The 19862-nt window shown below is 39.4% G+C and overlaps 1 protein-coding gene across 1 annotated transcript; it reads right to left on the bottom strand.

The window, feature by feature from the left end:
• Positions 1-1110: 1110 nt before the first annotated feature.
• Positions 1111-14239, bottom strand: ttc14 (tetratricopeptide repeat domain 14). The gene is made up of 12 exons (XM_079244735.1): positions 13726-14239; positions 13015-13142; positions 12395-12594; positions 11121-11205; positions 9384-9513; positions 9001-9156; positions 7823-7894; positions 7596-7715; positions 7209-7331; positions 4887-5004; positions 2747-2865; positions 1111-2621 (listed from the first exon to the last, which is right to left on the bottom strand). Exons 1-12 carry the CDS (start codon positions 13857-13859, stop codon positions 1667-1669), a joined length of 2340 nt encoding a protein of 779 aa, XP_079100861.1. The 5' UTR covers positions 13860-14239; the 3' UTR covers positions 1111-1666.
• Positions 14240-19862: the final 5623 nt, after the last annotated feature.

Below are 19862 nucleotides of genomic sequence, written 5' to 3'. Positions count from 1 at the left end.
TCCAACACAGCTGGCTTACATTAAATGGCTCCAACAGTCCACGGAGTTCTGCACAATGGCTGATTAATTTGAGTCAGGTGTGTTGGAGCAGAAATACATGGAAAACCAGCAGGGTTTTGGCCCTTGAGGACCGGAGTCGAACAGCCCTGCCTTAATGTGTTAAATATCCAAAGATGAAGGACAGAAGCAGCAACAGTAGAAGCAGAAGAGCAAGTAGGAAAGCAGAAGTATAGGTAGCAGAGGAAGAAGTAGAAGAAGCAGGACTGAAAGGAGGATGAAACAAAAAGCAAAAATAGAAGGATAGATGGTCTGGGATGAGGAAAAAAAAAGGGGGATTTGGAAGAGAGGATGGAAGCACTGTTATGACTAAACTCTGAATCTACTTATCAGTCCATTTATTCCAGACTAAACGATGGTTAGCATTCTGCTTATTTAGCAGGACATCATCCTTTGTTTCCAATCTGTGTTTATTCATTTGCAACAATTTCATCATCCAAATCGCTCCATCATGTTGCCCAACTTTTCCCTTTCCACTGAAGTCTGAGTGTGGCTAATGTGGAGGACCTACATATGCATGAAGTTTTTGCTCCTGCTGGTACTTCAAACAGGACTACAGACTTAAGCTTCCATGCATCCTCCACATCAATACGCTGCTACAAAATGAATCCTCTTCCACGCATTTTACAGAGCCAGCGTGCCTCTGATAAGCACGGTGGTTCTGCTCCGGCAGGATCCTGTGCAACTCACTTCAAACAGCTGGATATTTACAAGACCTGGTTTCACCAAAGCTTCCTTCATTGCCGCTTTAACATTATAGCAAACAATGAAAGAAAAATTCTCATCAGAATGGTTCCTACGTCCACAAATCACACCTTTACATTCAGTCGTCTTGCTTAATGAAATATGTTTTCAGAATTTCAAATACATTCTGCACTCATCTTTAGTTACAGGTTTAAAACACCTTATAATAAAAAATAATGGATATGGTTTTAAAAGAATAAATGTTCACAAATAATTCAGGAAAACCTTGAAAAGTGCATGGAATGACAAATAAGGAGTAATGAGGCCTGGAAGTGTCGACATTTTAAATGCTTTATTGGTTCAGCTGTGACTTTTTTATTTTACTACAGGGAAAATGCTGGGAGATGTAGCTGAATCTGTACTACATAAAGCCTAAAAATGTATGGTAAAGCCAAAACAATAAGAGCACATAACATGAAGAGTGGCAGTAAACATAAGGCAGTTTTGTTCAGTAAAAAATCATGAGATTTAAAAGCAGCAAGCACCCGTTGTGCAGCAAACTGAAATAACTTGTTCAGAAAGAGATCCTTTAAATTGGAGATTCATGAAAAAGCTGAATGAAAAAGTTGAATTTTAATCAAATAAAAACAGACATTAATCCAAATAGCAGTTTGAGCTCTTTTAGATCATCATTTTATCAGCCTGTCGGGCTGATTTATGGGAAGCAGTGCAGCTACGAGCAGGCCATAAAGCTACCGGACAAGAAGAGACGTTTCAGACTATTGTGTCAACACTGCCAGTAACTTCTGAGGACATTCAATCAGCAACATATTTGGCCACTGGTGTGTTTTCAGATTCCCAGTCCAGAAAATGACTATTGTGCGAGCATCTTTTCAGCAACACGTTGGAGATCTTTTTTCTGGAGTCATTTCTTTGGCTTGACTCCTTTTTCTTTCTCAAACTGTTCAATCTGGTTAAAAATATCCAGTAGGCTGGGAGGGAGGTCTTTTTTAGCCCCCCCAGTACTCTGTCCGTTATGATTTCCGGCACTCTCTGACTTTGTACTTTGTCCTCGGTGGGATGTGCTGCCCTCGTCATCTAAACGCCCCTTTCTGCTTTCCTTCCCTCTTTCTGCCTCCGGCCTCCACCTGTCGTCATACCTACCGCCGTCGAAGGAGCTCCTTGAGGAGGAGTCGCGTCTCACCCTGCTGTCTGGATGTTTGGAAGCAGAAGTGAAGCTTCCTGAATATTCGGATCGGAAACTAGATCTCTGGGAAGACTCCACCTCAGCTGACGAGCAGGAGGATCTCCGTGTTTGGTTCTCCTCTAAGCTGCTCCTTCTCTTGGAATCACTGCTTCTCCTATCTTTCCTGTTGTCCTCCTTCCCTTCCCTCCCCTCTCTACTCCTGCCCCTCCTCTTCTCTCTTAACGGGCTTTTGCTTTTTCTCGTCCAGCTCCCCCTCCTGTCCCCCCCTCCCCTTTCTCTCCGTGAGGAATCGGACTCTTCCTCATCTGAAGCTGCGGACAAAGAACACCACTGATTGATCTTTCTATCCTCTCTGTCTTTCCCTTCGTCCCCCTCATAATCCTCTACCTCAAACATCGGTCCACCCCTCTGATAGAGAAATGTGGCGGAGGTGTTGGGAGGTGCAGGAATCCACTCCACCTCCTCTTCCTCTTGCTCCTTTCTATCTCTCTCGCTCTTACTCTCGTCACTCCTCCTGCTGTCCCTACGATGCCGCTTACTGCCACGCTCTGATTTCCTTCGCTTCTTCCGCTTCTTTTTGGACCTTCTGCGGGAGGATGAAGAGGACGAGGAACTCCTAGAGGAGGAAGAGGAGGAAGAAGAGGACGACGACCGCTTCCGTTTCTTCTTCATCCTAAAAAACGAGAGACATCGGCTGAAGATCTTTGTTTGATTAAAACAGATTTGTGATGGTTTCATGGCGTTTTTTTTGGGCCATGTTTGTAGAAGCCGTGCCGATCAACCGGTAGGTCAACATACCTCTTCTCCTCTTTTAGGATCTTACGTAACTTTTCAGCACTGGTCGGTCCGCTCTTATCTTTGTCTTTATCTTTAGCCTGTTCCTTAGCAAGCGCTTCTTCTCTCAGACGAATAGATTTCTTTACAGCCGCCGGGCAGGGCAAGGCAAGGCACGACAACGGCAGGCAGGCAAAAGCCCATTGAAAGATTCAAAAACATTGATGCCATGATCCGAACCATGCGACAGAGCCAGCGAAACAACGTTCAGTCATTTATTCAGGCATTTGCATTAGTTAGAATGGCGATGAAAAGGAAAGACAAAAGTTTGAGGAAGGAAAAAATAAGCAAACACAAACCAAACGGATCACAGAACGATGGGGGGGAGTGGGGGAGTCATATATTTACCAGAAAGAAAGTGAACAGGTCCAAGAGCAGAATAGTTGGTGAAGAAGAAGCCGGATGGATAAAAGAATTCAAACAGGGTTTGTCCCCCATTTTAATGGAAAAGGTTTCAACATTACCGTAGTTGTAGCAGAGACACGGCGCACACCAGTGTCCAGGAGAGGACGAGTCATTTATGGAGTGCAGTTCAAGTTTTTCCGCCCCAACAAAGCAAGACCGTGGCAGTCACAAGGTCAAATGCCAGGATACAGGAGTCGCAGACACACACACACACATAGCAAACACTTCATCAGTATTACAAACCACAGCTTAAAAAACAAAAAGTCTACAAACAGCATAAACTTCTTTATCTAATATCTGTTCCTCGTGTTTCTGTGTCAACAAGAAGAGACAGAAGTTTTCAGTCTGATTCAGCACCACGGACAGCGCTGGCAGCTTCTCCTGAAACCTCCAAAGTTGCTCCATGTTGGTTTTGTCCTAAATTTTGTTTTGTCACACTTAAAGAAAAACTATTACAGATAGTAGAGACCGTAGTTTAACTCATTGGCTGCCAAAGACGTCTTTTGGGGTTTCTGTATATTCAAAACAGATTTGGTTGGGTGCACATCAAAGTGTCGTGAATGCGCTCCTAGTGCGAACCCAGAAGACGCCCCAACGCACGCTCCTGGCCAAATGAGCCCTCCACGTGCCACAGTCCTGACGGATGAGCCAAAATGCTCCAAAATGCACTGCTGTAACGATGCCTGGCAGCCAAAGAGTTAACAAACCAGGTTCATTTCAGTTTAGTGGAAGTGGGGGTGAATGCAGAGATATGTCTCAAGTTTATTTCAGTCTGACTTCACCTACACATAAATCCCCGAGGATGAGACGAGTCATGTGACGTGCATTTTTAACTGCTTTTATTCTAATTAAAGATTAAAGCTGGGGTAGGTAATGTTAGGAAGTTAGCAAGACCTGAAAGTAGCTCGCCGTCTTGGCTCCTCCCCCCTCTGGTTTTGTTCCTTGCGTGATCCAAGGCTGTTTTCTTACCTCCACCAAGGAGGTTATGTTTTTACCAGCGTTTATCTGTTTGTGTTCAAGATAACTCAGAGAGTTATGGACGGATTTTAATTGAATTTTCAGGAGTTGTTGGAAATGTGAAAACTGAAGAACTGATTTCATTTTGGTGGTGATCCGGATCACCGTTTGGATCCAGGAACCTTTTAAAGGCCTTGGTGGAGGTTTGCGCTCTCCGAGTGCTTTTCCAGTTCGCAGCTTTTTCCATCAACAATTTTCTTTTTCTCGGCTGTATAGCAGGAGGAGGCAAATAAACCGAGGCGGGTCGGGGAAATCATTCCTGCATTTTCTCAGCTGGTAGAAGAAGCTTACAAAATATAAGAAACGTTTTGATCGGTCAATTTTTTACAGATTTACAGTAAACTGAGGGGTCTAACTATATTCCTCATTGTTCATGATTACAAACTGTATACATTACTGTCAGGACAAGGAACTACTTCACCCAGAGTAACAAAAAAATGCCTCTGAGCAAGATTACCTACCCTAGCTTTAACAGGTAAAGTTTTGATGCTCTTACTTGAAATCTGTGACCGGTTGGTGAATCAACTACAGAGATTAGTCACATCTAACAGACCATTAAGTAGTGCAGGCTCAGTACAAAAACCACCTTCTCATCATTGTGACGTTATGAAACTATTTACCTTCCTGGGTAAGTGTGCATGTGTGTGTGTGTGTGTGTGTGTGTGTGTTGTGACCCACTCACCTGTATTGTATCTGTGATGTTGTGCAGGGCCTCCTTCGCCTCAGGGTTCGAGTCATCTAGAGTCAGAGCTCTCCTGTACAGTCCCTCTGCTGTAACCAGCTTCTCTTGTTCTTCAAGCCTTAACACACACACACACACACACACACACACACACACACACACACACACACACACACACACACACACACACACACACACACACACACACACACACACACACACACACACACACACACACACACACACACACACATCAACGTCTGAATCAATACTCTCAATTTAGGAAATAATATATCAGTTGTACTTCTAATTCCACCTCCATCCCTGCAGGGACTGATATTTAGTCTCTGGAAGAAGCCAAACACATTGGACACGTTTAGACAAACGCTGATGCAGGTTAAGTAAGATAAAATATCTAGACGTAAAAGCTGATGTGTGTGTGTCAACTCATTACTCTTTAATTTAATTCAGTTTTATCTGCTCAAAACAATTTATTTAAAAGGTAAATGAAATTATAAAATGCTGTTTTTGATGTAAGAGGACAACTGCAGAGCTAAGAAGAAGCTGAAAACCCATCAGCTTCTAACATATGATTTAGTCACTGTGTCTGAAAGATGCACTGGGGGAGTTTAGCCTTTTTTCATTCTGCCCTACACATCAAACCACATCTCAACAACAGGCAAACACCAGGCTTTGCTGACATGGCGATGAGCTGACACCAATGAGGAGCAAAACGCTAGTGATGTAGAAATATACAAAAACAGGTTTTCTTGTGCTTATTTGTATCTTACAAGCATTTGAACGATTCTAATATGTGAAATAATCACACATGCAACATAATTGAAATTGCAAATTACAGCCTCTCCGGGTCGGGAGTGAGGTCCTGCCTCAAGAGGAGGAGTTTAAATATCTCGGGGTCTTGTTCACGAGGAAGGATGGAGCGCGAGATCGACAGGCGGATCGGTGCGGCGTCTGCAGTAATGCGGGCTCTGTGCCGGTCTGTCATGGTGAAGAAGGAACTGAGCCAGAAGGCGAAGCTCTCCATTTACCAGTCGATCTACGTTCCTACCCTCACCTATGGTCATGAGCTGTGGGTCGTGACCGAAAGAACGAGATCTCGTATACAGGCGGCTGAAATGAGTTTCCTCCGCAGGGTGGCCGGGCTCTCCCTTAGAGATAGGGTGAGGAGCTCGGTCATCCAGGAGGAGGACTGACAGACGGACGGATGGATGGATAGAATAACAGCACAATGTCCTGTAAGCAGGCAGAAAATCTCCAAAAAGGTTGCAAAGTTTCAGCAAAAACTTAGTCTGAAACAGGACTGAGGAAAATGTGGCTTCATTTGTGCCGTAGAAACTCTGAAAAGAGTAGATGAACCAGCTGATGTGGTAATACTCTCATTTCCTGTTTGTCATGATACAGACCACTAAAAATGTCGGGGGAATAAGTTACTGGTACTCTGTGTGTTTTAGTGGAATTCATATAGGAATCAACAATAATTTCTGCCTCCTCTGATTTACAAAATACAGAGAACTGAAGGAGAAATGATTACAGGAGTTCTCCTTTATGATGGGAAACTTAACCATTTGGGCTGTGACAATATGCTTTTGTCCTGATTCGATTCCGATTTTTTGGGTTCCGATTCAATTTAAATTGCGATTCTCACAATTCATCAATATTGCTGATTTTTGTAGACTAAAACAAAAAAAAATGTGGAAAACTTTTTTTTCTAGTCATTTTATTTCAATTAGGAAAAAAACACCACAGTAGCCAGACCATCATTGTGCTGCTATAATGCTAAAGAAGACAAGCAAAAAGATAAATAAAAAAATAAAAATGACCAAAAATTTGGAATGATTTATTTTTATTTATTTATTTGGAAAAAAAAATATTTAACAAAAATTTATTTTAAAATTGTGAAGCAAAAAAATCACGATATTTGATTTTTCAATTAAGATATGCACACGCCTATTAACCATGGTGATAGGTCAAAGCAATTTATCAGAAAGCAGGAAAATGTTGGTATTAGTGAGTGATGTGGTGCAGTAAAGCAAAACAGGACAGCAGGCAGGAAACCGACATCGTAAACTGAATTATATCATTCAAGGTTGCTTTGTGGCAGTTTTGAGCCCAGAAATCTGCATAACAACAAGTTACTGTATTTCAAAATGAGTCAAAAACTTCAAATTTTAGGTTAATTTATCATTTAATCAAAATAATCCCCCACTGATCAGTTTTCTGAAGATCTACTGCATAAAGACAACCTGGAAACTGTGTGGAACATGGGAGAACTGACTTCCAGTGCTGAACGACGCTGCTTACTGTTTTCCTCGCTCCACGAGCGTCTGGCAGAGATATTTCTTGGCGTTACGATGATCCGGGCAGTTCTCCAGAGCCAGTTCAAAGTCTGATATGGCCTTCAAGATGCTGCCTTTGTTAGCATAGCTGAAAAGTGATAACAAAAAGAAAAACCGAATGATCTTATTCATGCAGAGAAATTTCAACGTTTCAATCTGGAAAAGCTGAAGTCATGCATTATAAAAAAAAAAAACAGTGTAATCTTTTTTTTCCATTTCCATAAAGAAATAAACAACTATAAACACTGACTGAACGCCTGGAAACTACAAGTCTGGAGTGTAAAAGCCTTGTAAGCTGCAGTATTTCTCCATTAGAAGTCAGTTATATCATCTGAAAGGAGAGTAAACCTACAGAGCTCCTCGTGCCACCAACGCCTCCACATTATTAGTGTCAATCTCCAAGGCTTTGTTGTATTCATTCATGGCTTCCACATGACGACCATGTTTGAAGTGGTCCACACCTGCACGGACGCTGAGAAGACATGCAAAATGTTTGCATTTAAGTAAAGTCGGGACAGACCAGAGGATGAGAGGCTCAAACGCATCTGAGTATCTGCCGGAGTCTAAGTTTAGCATTACCACTTCAAGGCCCAGGCTGCAGACTGCTTCTTCCTGATCACAGAAGCAAAATCTTCCTCTTTGAAAAGTTTACTGTCAAGAAAGAGAGAAAAGTCAGAGGTTTGCAGGGTTTTCTCTTCCTAGGTTGCTCCTAAATAATAACAGTGAGAAGGTAAAAGCTTTCATCTAAAACAGGGCTACTAAATTAGATGTTCAGGTGGGTCAGATTTTCAAATAAAAAATTATCAGAGCCAGTAAATAAAGTAAGGGAAAATAAATCAATAAAAATACACAAATAAATTTTAAAAAAGACACATTAGAAAAATAAGTAGTTTTATTAATTTTTCTATTTTAAATTCAGTCCCACATGACAAGGGCAAATGCACAAAATAAAATAATTAAAATTCCAGTCAGAGCTTATTTTTCTCCTAACTTTTAACATAAAAAGGTCAAATCAAACTAAACTTCTCAATGTGGTGCATCCTCACATTATAATCTTTAAACACCGCCACACACTCATCGCATATTAAACACATAAGTTTGGTGCTCAAATGTGACAGAAAAATAAACAAATACTAATCAGTCCAGACTCTGTTAAATCTGCAGTTTTTGTTGTCAATTTTGCGTTTTGGGACAGAGAGCGACATGCTTGCTAGCGCTACTCAACTTCAAAACACAACAACACTCGCTGAGGTTGATGTTGCTAGGCAACCAAGTGTTGCATTCATGGTCTGCACAACTGTAGGATTATAGGCAACTCAATCAGCGCCGGAATGACTTGATATTCCTACTTGATATTTCTATTAATATTAAGTCATATTGATATATGACTTAATATTCTTGATTAATATCTTTATTCTTTACATAAGCTGGGCCACATAGTAGTTGGTTCTGGGCTGCATGTGGCCCCTGGGCCGCCATTTGAAGAGGTCTGCTCTAAACGTTTTTGAATAAGCAGGAAATTTTATTTTGAACAGAATTAAACCTAAACAGGAGGCATGTAAAATCACATGCATGTAGAGGCTCAAAGATCAACGAAACAACAATTTCCCCCTGATTTTTTGTCCTGAACTTGCAAAACTCTGACAACTATAGAACTAGTTTGGTGCTTGCTACGGCAACACTGTTGGGTCAAAACATGGAAACCAACTACCTCTGTCTGTAAATTAGAAAATCATCCGGACAGTCCACACATTTACCTCTGTAATCCTCGCATCATTGATGGTGGATGCGTGTCACTGACTCCCACCTTCTCTAGCAGGTAGTCCACTACTGAAGGGTTTTGGTAACCATGGCAACTTCTCAGTATACATTCATACGTCTTGCTGGAGTCGGCGGCTGCGCGGAGACTACGACTAGGGAGTAGGGAGGAACGCAAACACTTATTAGATGCTTGCTAGCCTTTAAATTCAAGCATGAAATACAGTTTTTAGATTCACGTCCCAACTGACTGTGTATGAGAGGATTATTCTAACGCTACCGTTAGCAGATATAAATCCGACATTTATTTTACACCAAACACCATTTGCTATCTTTTATTTCTAACAATTACATGGCATATCATAAATGAAGATGAAGTTACTTGTAGTGTATGGGGAGTTCCTCCTTGGGGATGACACCCAGTTTGATGTGCTCCAGGCTGACAGAAACAGAGGTCTGATAGAGGCTCACTGTGATCTTTTCCTGGTATCGGTCAATGTCTTTCACTCCAGCTGCAGAACAAAAAGGAGGGGAAAAAAAGAAGCACAATTCATGAGAAAGACTTCGGTCTTCTTGCTGAGACATGAGCTTGATAAAACAGGTGGCAAAAAAATATATAAAAAAAAAAAAAAAAAAAAGGAAAGGAAAGAGTTGGCTCTCACTAAGATTTCCAACAACTGCTGAAAGCTGGGCTCCTCTATGACTAAATAAAGTTATATATTATTAGCTACAAATGTCGCCATTGATGAAACAACTTGTGTGTTTGTTTTTTTTTAATATAAACTGTACATACAAGAATATTTATTTGTGCAAGGCAGGTAGGCGAAACACACTTATGTTATCTAGTTTGTACATTAAACAAAAAAAGTCACCACATGGACCAATTAGATAGGAGCCTGGATACATACTGCATGGAGTATTTTGCTTGTCATTTTTTAACAACCACGCCGTAAAAACACACCCTGTGGTTATGGAAAAGATGTTAATCTGTTTCAAAAGGTTGAAATTATTACCATCAAGCAAAAAGAATGTCTAAGGAGATGCTGAAACGACTAAAGCTGGATTAAGAACTGTCCAACACGTCACAAAAAACGGGATAGATAATTGGGAACCATCGTCTTAGACAAAGAAATGTGATTGGCAAAAAAATCTTGAATGATTGCGACTGATAATCACTTAAACGTTTGGTGAAATCAAACAGGAAAACTACAGAACTCATGGATATGTTTAATAGTGAAGGTAAGAGCACATCCACATGTACAAGGTGAAGGGAACTAAAGGGATGGGAAGGGAACAGCTGTGTAGCCTTCAGAAAACCACAAATCAGTGAGGCTAAGAAGAAAAAAGGCTTTGATTTCCTACGGAGCATAAAGATTGCACTCTGGAGCATCTGAGGAAGGTTGTGTGGTCTGAAGAGTCCAGTTTTATCCTGTTCCAGAGTGATGGGAGTGACAGGGGAAGAAGAGATGCAAATGAAGTAATGCAGCCATCATGCCTAGTACCGACTGAACAGGCATGTGGGGGCAGTCTATGATCTGGGGTGGCTGATGTTGGTCAGGTCTAAGATCAGCAACATCATATGTCCAAAGAATGAGGTCAGCTAACCACTTGAATTGTTCTATCTTCCCACTGAGAACATTTGCTTGAGAAGACTTTGCTCAGCTGTCTGATTCTCCCAACTTTATTACAAGATCTTGGTGAAAAATTCTTGCAACAGCCGATGGAAATAAATGTTGTGACACTGCAGAAGCTCATCTAAATGAGGCCAAAGCAGATGTGGGCTGTAATCAAAGTCAAATAATTCATGCGACTTGTTTTGGTTGGAAAATGAATTTTTCATCAAATCCAAAATCTGTTCTTGTTGTCTGCCTTCAAAATACCAAATCGCCAAACAAATCACTGTAGCATAAGCATATCACACTCACAGTTCAATCCTAGAGCTACAAAACATCAGAATTGTGCTGACTGGTGAGGCCAAGGGATAAAAAAAAGGGGGGAAAAAAATCTCTTCCTGTGTGTGGCATCTTAAAAGTTGAACATTTTTCAGAACTATAATAATTACACTTCAACTTCATCAATACATGTTAAGCTCAAGTTGCTTTTTGTTTAAGACACTAACCTCTGATTATGTCACCAATCTGGTAGTAGGACAGGGGGTCATCATGACTGCCGGTGGAGGGAATTTCTCTGACATGACACAGAGCCTGGCATCAGGAAGGAAAGAACATTGCACATAATTAGCATAGATTAAAACAGAGGGACCATAGTTTCAGTTATTGGACTTTTTTAGCATAATTTTAATCATATGGCTGTTGTTGCGCTTCTGCAACACCAACCAGATAAGATTTAGTCTTTGGCACCAACATGTGAATACTCATAACTGGAGAGCAAATCACAAGAGAAACTGTTGCTGTGCAAACTCCTCAACTAATGTAGGTCCCTGAGGGCAGACGTAGGTTTCAGCAGAGATTTGCAGGTGGCACGCATGTCCAGCAACCATTCTGCTTACTTATGAACCCCTCAGGTCATCAGCATTTGGTTTTTCTTAATCAGTTCCTGGAGTCAAAACAAGACATGGAGAAGCTGCATTAAGCTTCTATTCTCTCATGTCTGGAACAAACTTCCCGAAAGCCTCAGATCAGGTGAAACCTTAAAATCAAGGTTAAAAATCCTCCTGTTTTCAGCTGCATTTCAGTAGTTTATATTATTTTAAGTTTATTTCAATTCCAAATCTGCATGTTTTTTTTAATAAATGTTATTGATTTATCCTTGCCGTCTTGTTTTTACTTTTAAACTATGCTTCTTATTTTCCAAAGTTTTATTGTCTCTGTATAGCACTTTGGGGTGCATGGTGGCGCAGTGGTTAGCACTGTGGCCTCACAGCAAGAAGGTCACTGGTTCGATCCTTCTCTGGGGAGAGGTTCAGTCATTGGCCTTTCTGTGTGGAGTTTGCATGTTCTCCCCATGTATGCGTGGTTCTCTCCGGGTACTCCGGCTTCCTCCCACCATCCAAAGACATGCCTGTTAGGTTAATTGGTTACTCTAAAATTGCCCATAGGGATGAGTGTGAGTGGTTGTTCATCTCTGTGTGGCCCAGTCGCAGACTGAGCTGTCCAGGGTGTACCCTGCCTGTCGCCCAAAGCCAGTTGGGATAGGCTCCAGCTTCCCCGCGACCCGGAATGGACTAAGCGGTTCGGAAAATGAATGAATGAATGAATGTAAAGCACTTTCAATCACCCTGTTGTTGAATTGTGCTATAGAAACAAACTTGCCTTGCCCATAAACTCATTCAATGACCCAATCAGCTCTGCTGCAGAACAGCAGCATCACTGACAACCCAAGTGGTCTGCGATTTTACTCCAAAGATGAAAGACATTTCCTTTGTTTACCTACCGACAACTCCAGGTCCTCCACATCCCGCTTAAGACCGCCTGCCATGCAAAGCAGAGTGAGAAAAAAGCCGTATTCTCGAATGTTGTTGATCTTCCCCACCACCATGTCGCCTCTCTCCAAGTCCCTGTAAATCATGGATCTTCTCTCCTCATATGACAGTTCCATGAATAACTCAACCGGTGGCATTATGGCGTAAGGTTCTGGACAAACACAAGCACAGATTCATTTCATCAGAAAAATCTGAAAATGAACTTTTTAGATAAATGCACAAAATATGCTTGCAAGTAATTTTTTTTTATCTCAACTGAATTGTAATTATTATATTAATTTCACCACCCTATTTTACCAAGTACCTTAGAACTAATTAGTATAAGGTTAGTCAAGTTTGTGAATTTGCATGTATTTGGTTCACCATAGGCCCACATACAAGTCCCAGAGTGATGGAAGACGATTAGTTGGAAGTAAATACTTGTTAAATGAGAAGATAATTCAGCATCACAGTAAAGATAATATGTGTTGTTTACTAGTTTAAAGCAGAATAAGATAACTGCAGGGTTGTGGAGAAATATTTGTAGGCCAAAAGTGATATAATTCATATATACAAACAAGCCTTCACACACCTGCAGCCTCCTCCTCCTCGTGCTCCTGCTCTTGGGGAGTTGCAGTCTTCCATGCCGGGCAGAACAGGATGTCTGCTTTCCTGGCAATAAACTGCTCCACCAGTGGGTTGCCTTGCTTTTCAGCCCCGCTGCACAGAAAACAAAAGATTTGACAGTGGTGCTTTACCAGTCAAGCTGACACAGAATTTATCCAATACAACTGTTTTGGTCACATTCCCCTGAAGAAAATCTGTTCAATAAAACTAAATAACCAATAACTGATAGAAACAACAAGAAAATTAAAGAAGATTTTACTAACCAGGCCAGCAAGCTGATCACCAAAAACAAAATTTAATATTTTATCACTGCAGTAAGACTTACATTTTTGTTTCAAACTTTTAACCATCAGACTTTGAATAATACCTATTATATATACAAAATAAAACTATAGTTGACAGTGTATGGAATAGGAATAAAAAATAATGTATATTATTAAGGCCATAAAACAATAGGCACATCTTTTTCAACAGCAACAAAAAAGAAAATTATTTAACTTCTCTTTGGAGATTTCCATAACTTTGTTCAATACTTTATTATGGAAATTTAAACTTGGTGTATAATCTATAAAATTGAAAAGCTTTCTTATTGCTTATATATGACATAAAACTACAGATAACTGACACGTGATCTTTCCTCCGCTTCAGACACTACGGAAGCCTTCTCGGGCCATACCTTTCAAACGTGGCTTTGGACAGGTCAGACACCACCGCCTGGAAGTCTGGGTTTTCCGTTTGCTCACATTTTAGTTTGTTAAACAGTGACTCTCCGTGATATGTTAGACACTGTCTCAACAAGTCTCTGTCCATTCTTTTTTCTTACAAGTCCGCAGTCACATTATTAGGGGCCAAACGCGTTGAACCGCGGACTGATTTTCACACATTACAGGCGTTTACCTTGGGTTTTAAAAGACGAGTTGATTGATTTGTTTGCCACGAGGAACATTTAAGCATTTAGCGATATTTACAGAAAACAGACGTGTTTGTTTGAAGCACCACGCTGCTCTGCGATGTCCAGCTAGCGAGCTGAAAAAACAAAACAATCATGCTAACGCTTCGAGTTGTGCAGATTTTGCTCTTTGTTATCTTCAATATTCCGAAACTTAATCAAATGCATATATAAGCCTTAAACAAAAACATAACCTTCGTCGGAAATGCACAAAGTTTTGCTGCTGTGTTTAACTCGACTATTCAAGTCAGCAAGTGCAGCTAGCAGCCTGGGAGAATTACGCATGCGCCAAGAGTGTCACATCGAAAGTGTCCTCAGAAAAAGGTCATAAGTAGGAACGATTGTTGCAACTGATTTTGCTTTTCTGATTTTTCTTTTTAACAGATAAGACAAACAAGGTTACATACAAATTAAATAGAATTCAGCTTGAAGTAAGAACAACAACATGAAAGGGTACAATTTTATGTGACAGTGAAATATGAAGTATAAATTATGAAGAGAAGGGATCTACACACTTAAAAAAAATGTTTTCATTAAAATTGAGAAGCCTCATATTCTTCATGTTGTTTTAAGGAGTTTCAGAAATTTATAAAGTGAGTACATTTCTAATTTGAAATAAGGGACATGGCAGAGTATTAGTATTTGTATTGACTTATTGTGCCTATTTTGATCAATAATGCATATATCATTTGATTTTTTGTTTGTTGTTCCAATAAAGTTTTGTTAAAAAAAATATTTTTAACACACACACACACACATGTCTATATATATATATATATATATATATATATATATATATATATATATATATATATATATATATATATATATATATATATATATACACACACACACACATATAAAAATATATGCTGAAACAAAAAATGTATTAAAAAAAAAAAAAGTAAAGGGAGAGTTTTGTATTTGAAGAAGTGGTCAGATGACAAAAAGTCTGGACTTCTTTGATTAAGCTTCTGCTTCAGGACCAGATACAACCTCGGATAAGCAGCATAAGACATATGTATGTCTGGTTCCTTACCTTTGATTTGATCGGTTTTTAAACTTTTTGCTGATTAATTTTAAATCAAATTAGTGACTAAATTTGAAGAAAAAAGAATTAAAATCCTTCGTCCAACAGCAAATAAATGTTAAAGTAATATTTCAAGGGGTCAAGTATTTGACACTGAAAGACAGTCTCCATCTAATGCAAAATGTATTATTGCATTAACAGTGATTCGTTATGCAGTTAAGATTGTATTAAAAAAATTAAAAAAAAACTTTTCTGATCGATTTTTAGTTAGTGTTTTATCAGGTGATCCTGAACTTTGTTCCACTACTCTTGTTATTAACTTTATGTCTTATTCAAAGATGTGATTTTATTTACATTTGTTCCTTTCTGTTAAATCAAGTATCTTTTGCCCCACAGTTGCATGTTTCTGACATGTGTACTGTCAGGGACCAAACGGTAAAGCCATGAGGACACAGATGCAATTTCAAAAAAACCTGGGCTTTTATTGTTACAAAACAAATGCAAAATTCCAAAGAAATGAATAAACTAACCAATCTTTAAAAAGGGGTTAACTAAACATAACGACAGTTAAACAGTTCAGTTCAACTCAACTAAAGAAAAACTGACCCCCCCACAAAAACACATAAGGGTAACTTATATAGCACTTCGGCCAAACCAAATTGCACAGAGAGGAAAAAACAAAATGACTAACAATAACCAAACAAAGCTCCAAGACCTAGCCAAGCTAAAAAAAAAACCCGTGACCCGGCAGCACATGGTAGAACCTTATGAGCTGGCATTGAGATTTAAGACTCCTCAGCCCTTTGCCACGCCTTTCATCTTCCAGGTAAGGAAACAATGTGGGGCTTAAGCCCTCACACACACACACCCTCTTCAGGACTCTCGCCAGAAGAGCAAGAGAGATAGTCAGCAGTAACATTTTCCTTTCCTGGTATGTGCTTAATTCTGAAGCAGAAGGGTTGCAATGCCAGGTACCAGCGGGTGATCCTGCCATTTTTAGTGGTTTTCCACCTTTCTGATTCTCACCAACAGAAAACCAGTTGCCTGGGGCTGCTGTCCCCTGATGGTCCATCCAAGCTGATTTAGAACTCTCCTTTGTTTTCCACGCATTGTAACTCCACGGCTGCCCTTTCTTTCGGGCAGCTACAAAGATATCTGCCAACCTTGCAGCTTCCACCGCGGACCTGGGGTCCTGCTCCCGAATCCAAACCTGGAGCTCAGGGGACAACATTCTCAAATATTGTTCCAATATGATTATTTCACCAATTTCCTGAGTGGTTTTACCTTTAGGTTGGATCCATTTCCCATAAAGCTCTTTAAGTCTGGCATACAACTCCTTGGGGCTTTCATCAGGATTCACCTCAGTAGAACGGAACCTCTGCCTGTAGGTCTCAGGGTTAATGTCAAACTTAGAAAGAATAGCACTTTTTACTTTATTGTAGTCAAGAGCATCGTCGACATCCATATGCACATAAGCACCTCTTGCTCTTCCAGTTAGCAATGGTATTAAATGAAACACCCATTCAGACTTTTGCCATTGGTATGGTAATGCCATACGTTCAAATGTGATAAGAAAATGTTCAATATCATCATTTTCAGTCAATTTCTCCAGTCTGGGCTCATGATGTAAAAACATCTGACTTGATGAGGGCAGGGAAAAATCAGCTTGGGCCTGAGCCACAGCTATAGAAGGCAAACTCTCTGTATCTGATATATCTGGATTACCTGGTACAGCATCCTGAAATGGAGATGTTCGTGCCTGGACCTCCATCTGGAGAAGCTGGAATTGGTGTTGAAGTGCCTTAAATCTCTGTTCCTGGCGTTCAGTTACCTCCTTTTGTCTTGCCTCTCTGGCCTCCTGTTGAGCCATATTAGCTTGAAGGATTGAAACCAAGTCTGACATAGTTGGCTCCTTACCATCTTCACCCTCAGTGCTCTCAGCTACTCCAGAAGCTCCATTTTCCTCCTCTTCACCTGCTTGCTTGTCCTGGGCAGTTATTCCCTTCTTTTTATCACTTCTTCCACCACGCTGCATTTTGCTTGGAAAAAAAACTCTCCAAAAATAAGCCACAAAAAAGGGGAAGAGAAAAAAAAAAAGAAAACTGTGTCCTCTACTGGATGATCCCACCACTGCCACCAATTGTCAGGGACCAAACGGTAAAGCCATGAGGACACAGATGCAATTTCAAAAAAACCTGGGCTTTTATTGTTACAAAACAAATGCAAAATTCCAAAGAAATGAATAAACTACCCAATCTTTAAAAAGGGGTTAACTAAACATAACGACAGTTAAACAGTTCAGTTCAACTCAACTAAAGAAAAACTGACCCCCCCACAAAAACACATAAGGGTAACTTATATAGCACTTCGGCCAAACCAAATTGCACAGAGAGGAAAAAACAAAATGACTAACAATAACCAAACAAAGCTCCAAGACCTAGCCAAGCTAAAAAAAAAACCCGTGACCCGGCAGCACATGGTAGAACCTTATGAGCTGGCATTGAGATTTAAGACTCCTCAGCCCTTTGCCACGCCTTTCATCTTCCAGGTAAGGAAACAATGTGGGGCTTAAGCCCTCACATGTACCAACACTAACATGACCATACTGCTATTGTTTATTGTCTATTATTTGTTTTGTTTTCTTTTTACTTGCTAATCTTCTTTTTTCTGCTCCCAAAGAACCTTCTTGTTTTTTCTCACTGACTAGAAGTGCTTACTCAAAGGAAAATGGTTGAGTTTCTAATGCAACTGATAAGAAAAACAAAGAACCTGTTTGACAAGCTCACTGAATATTTCCCATAATGGCATATTTACAAAGTACAAAAGCATTCTAATAGAGCAAAACCAAATCCGGTGGTTTCACACTTTAACCCAAAGAGTGATTTATGCAATCTAGATATTCTCAGTCAAGTTAAAAAACAAAAGTATTTTCCTGTACATAATTTTATCTGCAAAATCCCAGCTTAACATTATTTATATGAGAATATGAGCATTTGCTCTCAACATATTAGTGTCTCCGTTGGCTCATGTATTAGGCTCTTAGCGCTCTAACTAAATTGAATAGATTTCTCATATTATTCCATGTGGATGTTTTGTGATGTAGTCAGTTGTCTTTTCACTGTTTCTGTATTATTTTCCTTTTTGTATGCCTGTATTTCATATTGTGGTTAGACTTATATTGTGGTTATTCCTGCTTGTAACATGTGAATAGCAGCACCATGTACAAGAAAACATTTACTAGTTTCTAGTTCCTAAATAATCATAGATTAGAAATCAACCCTCAACACCTGAACAGAAATTAAACATAATATGTTCTAAGAATTCATTCAAGAGTATTTCTTCTCAGGACTTCTCCTGAACTTGGAATGGGTCATTTCTATCAATAATTTGCAGTGTAAGACTTACGGCAAGCTGACTCTTGCAGCAATTAAACAAACCGAAAACTGTTAAAAACAAAGAAACAACCACTGACGGTCAGTCTAATACTGAATTTAACTGTATTAAAGATAATATAGTTTAGTTTACATCCTACTTTCTATCTAAGAATTTACCTGGTTTTTCTGGTTGAGCCTTGTCACTCCCTCTGAATAGCTTAGGGAGGAGCTATTTCCAAACTCAACACTAATGTATGATCACAGTAAACTGACCTGTCCATACCCAGAGGACTGACAAGTAAAACCATTCAACATGGACAAGAAAATCCTTTGTTTGATGTTTTTTCTCACTTGTTTTTATGGATCCTCTGCACAGGGTAAATATACATCACAAGTTATATCTCAGTGATTTTCATTGTTTGCATTTTATGATACATTGTGATTTTAGAGCAAGTTTCCATTCTGGCATTAAGTATGTGGTGTCTTTTTTTTTTTTTTTTTTAAATTATATATACATTTAAAAGCCTAGAAAATATGCTTTGATGTCTTCTTTAGGCATAAGTATTATAAATCTGATAAAAAATTATGAGAATTTTTATATAACTTTCACATTACTGTGAGATAGGATGACAAAAACAGCTGAGATTAGAAATTAAGATCAACTGCCTTGTCATTAATAAATTCATGAAATTTACACTTAAATATCTCTGAAATAGTTTTTTTAAACTTAATTTTGGTAAATTTTGTTCATATGCTTGTGTTTATGTTGTCGGTGTTTTGTGTTTTCATTGTTAATCACTGAGTGATTTTATCTTACAGGGTGCTTATAAACATTTACTTACTTAATAACTTCATGAGCTATTCAGTGGCTTTGGCTGAATTTCAAGAAAAAAGCCCTTTGTCCAGACATGAGACTGTGTAAACAAAAGCATAAAAAAATGGATATGCTGGCAGAAAGATTCAGATCACACATCAAATTCACAAATGAGTTGACGTGGGAAACTCTCTTGGCTTCATAACGATTATGGCAAAAATGCCACAAGTAAATTTGAAATAAAATGTACTTTTAAAACAGCAGATAACACAAACATCAGTAAATATAGTATACATTTACTGATGCTGTGTGTGGCAACATGAGGATAATGAATGGTAAGAAGAAGGTATTATCTTTGTGTTAAACATGTTTTTCTTTAGGGAACTATTAGGATTTGTAAAGGTAAGACACTAACAGAAAAAGTAGAAATGAATATAGATTGTTGCTGTTAAGTAACTAAACTGGGCTCATGTAATCCTTTAAGATCTTTCAAAACTATTTTGTAATTATCTGCAAATGATTTCACAGTAACTACCATATCACCAACTACTACAAGTGAAACACCCATTGCCATCCAAACAAGTACGGCACCAAATACCACAGAGGCAGCACCAACTCTAGAGGCAGACACAACTACTAGAAGAGC

The sequence above is a fragment of the Telmatherina bonti genome (genome assembly GCF_933228915.1).
Source record: "Telmatherina bonti genome assembly, chromosome: 8".
Classification (NCBI taxonomy): domain Eukaryota; kingdom Metazoa; phylum Chordata; class Actinopteri; order Atheriniformes; family Telmatherinidae; genus Telmatherina; species Telmatherina bonti.
This window is presented reverse-complemented; position numbering and strand designations above follow the sequence as displayed.

Bases quoted from the DNA above. Each gene is read 5' to 3' on its own strand.
- ttc14 (XM_079244735.1), bottom strand. From the start codon at position 13,859: ATGGACAGAGACTTGTTGAGACAGTGTCTAACATATCACGGAGAGTCA. The intron at 7,716-7,822 runs GTAATGCTAAAC...ATGTCTTCTCAG, and splicing joins GCAGCCTGGGCCTTGAAGTG to CGTCCGTGCAGGTGTGGACC. The intron at 2,622-2,746 runs GTATGTTGACCT...CTCGTTTTTTAG, and splicing joins ATCCTAAAAGAGGAGAAGAG to GATGAAGAAGAAACGGAAGC.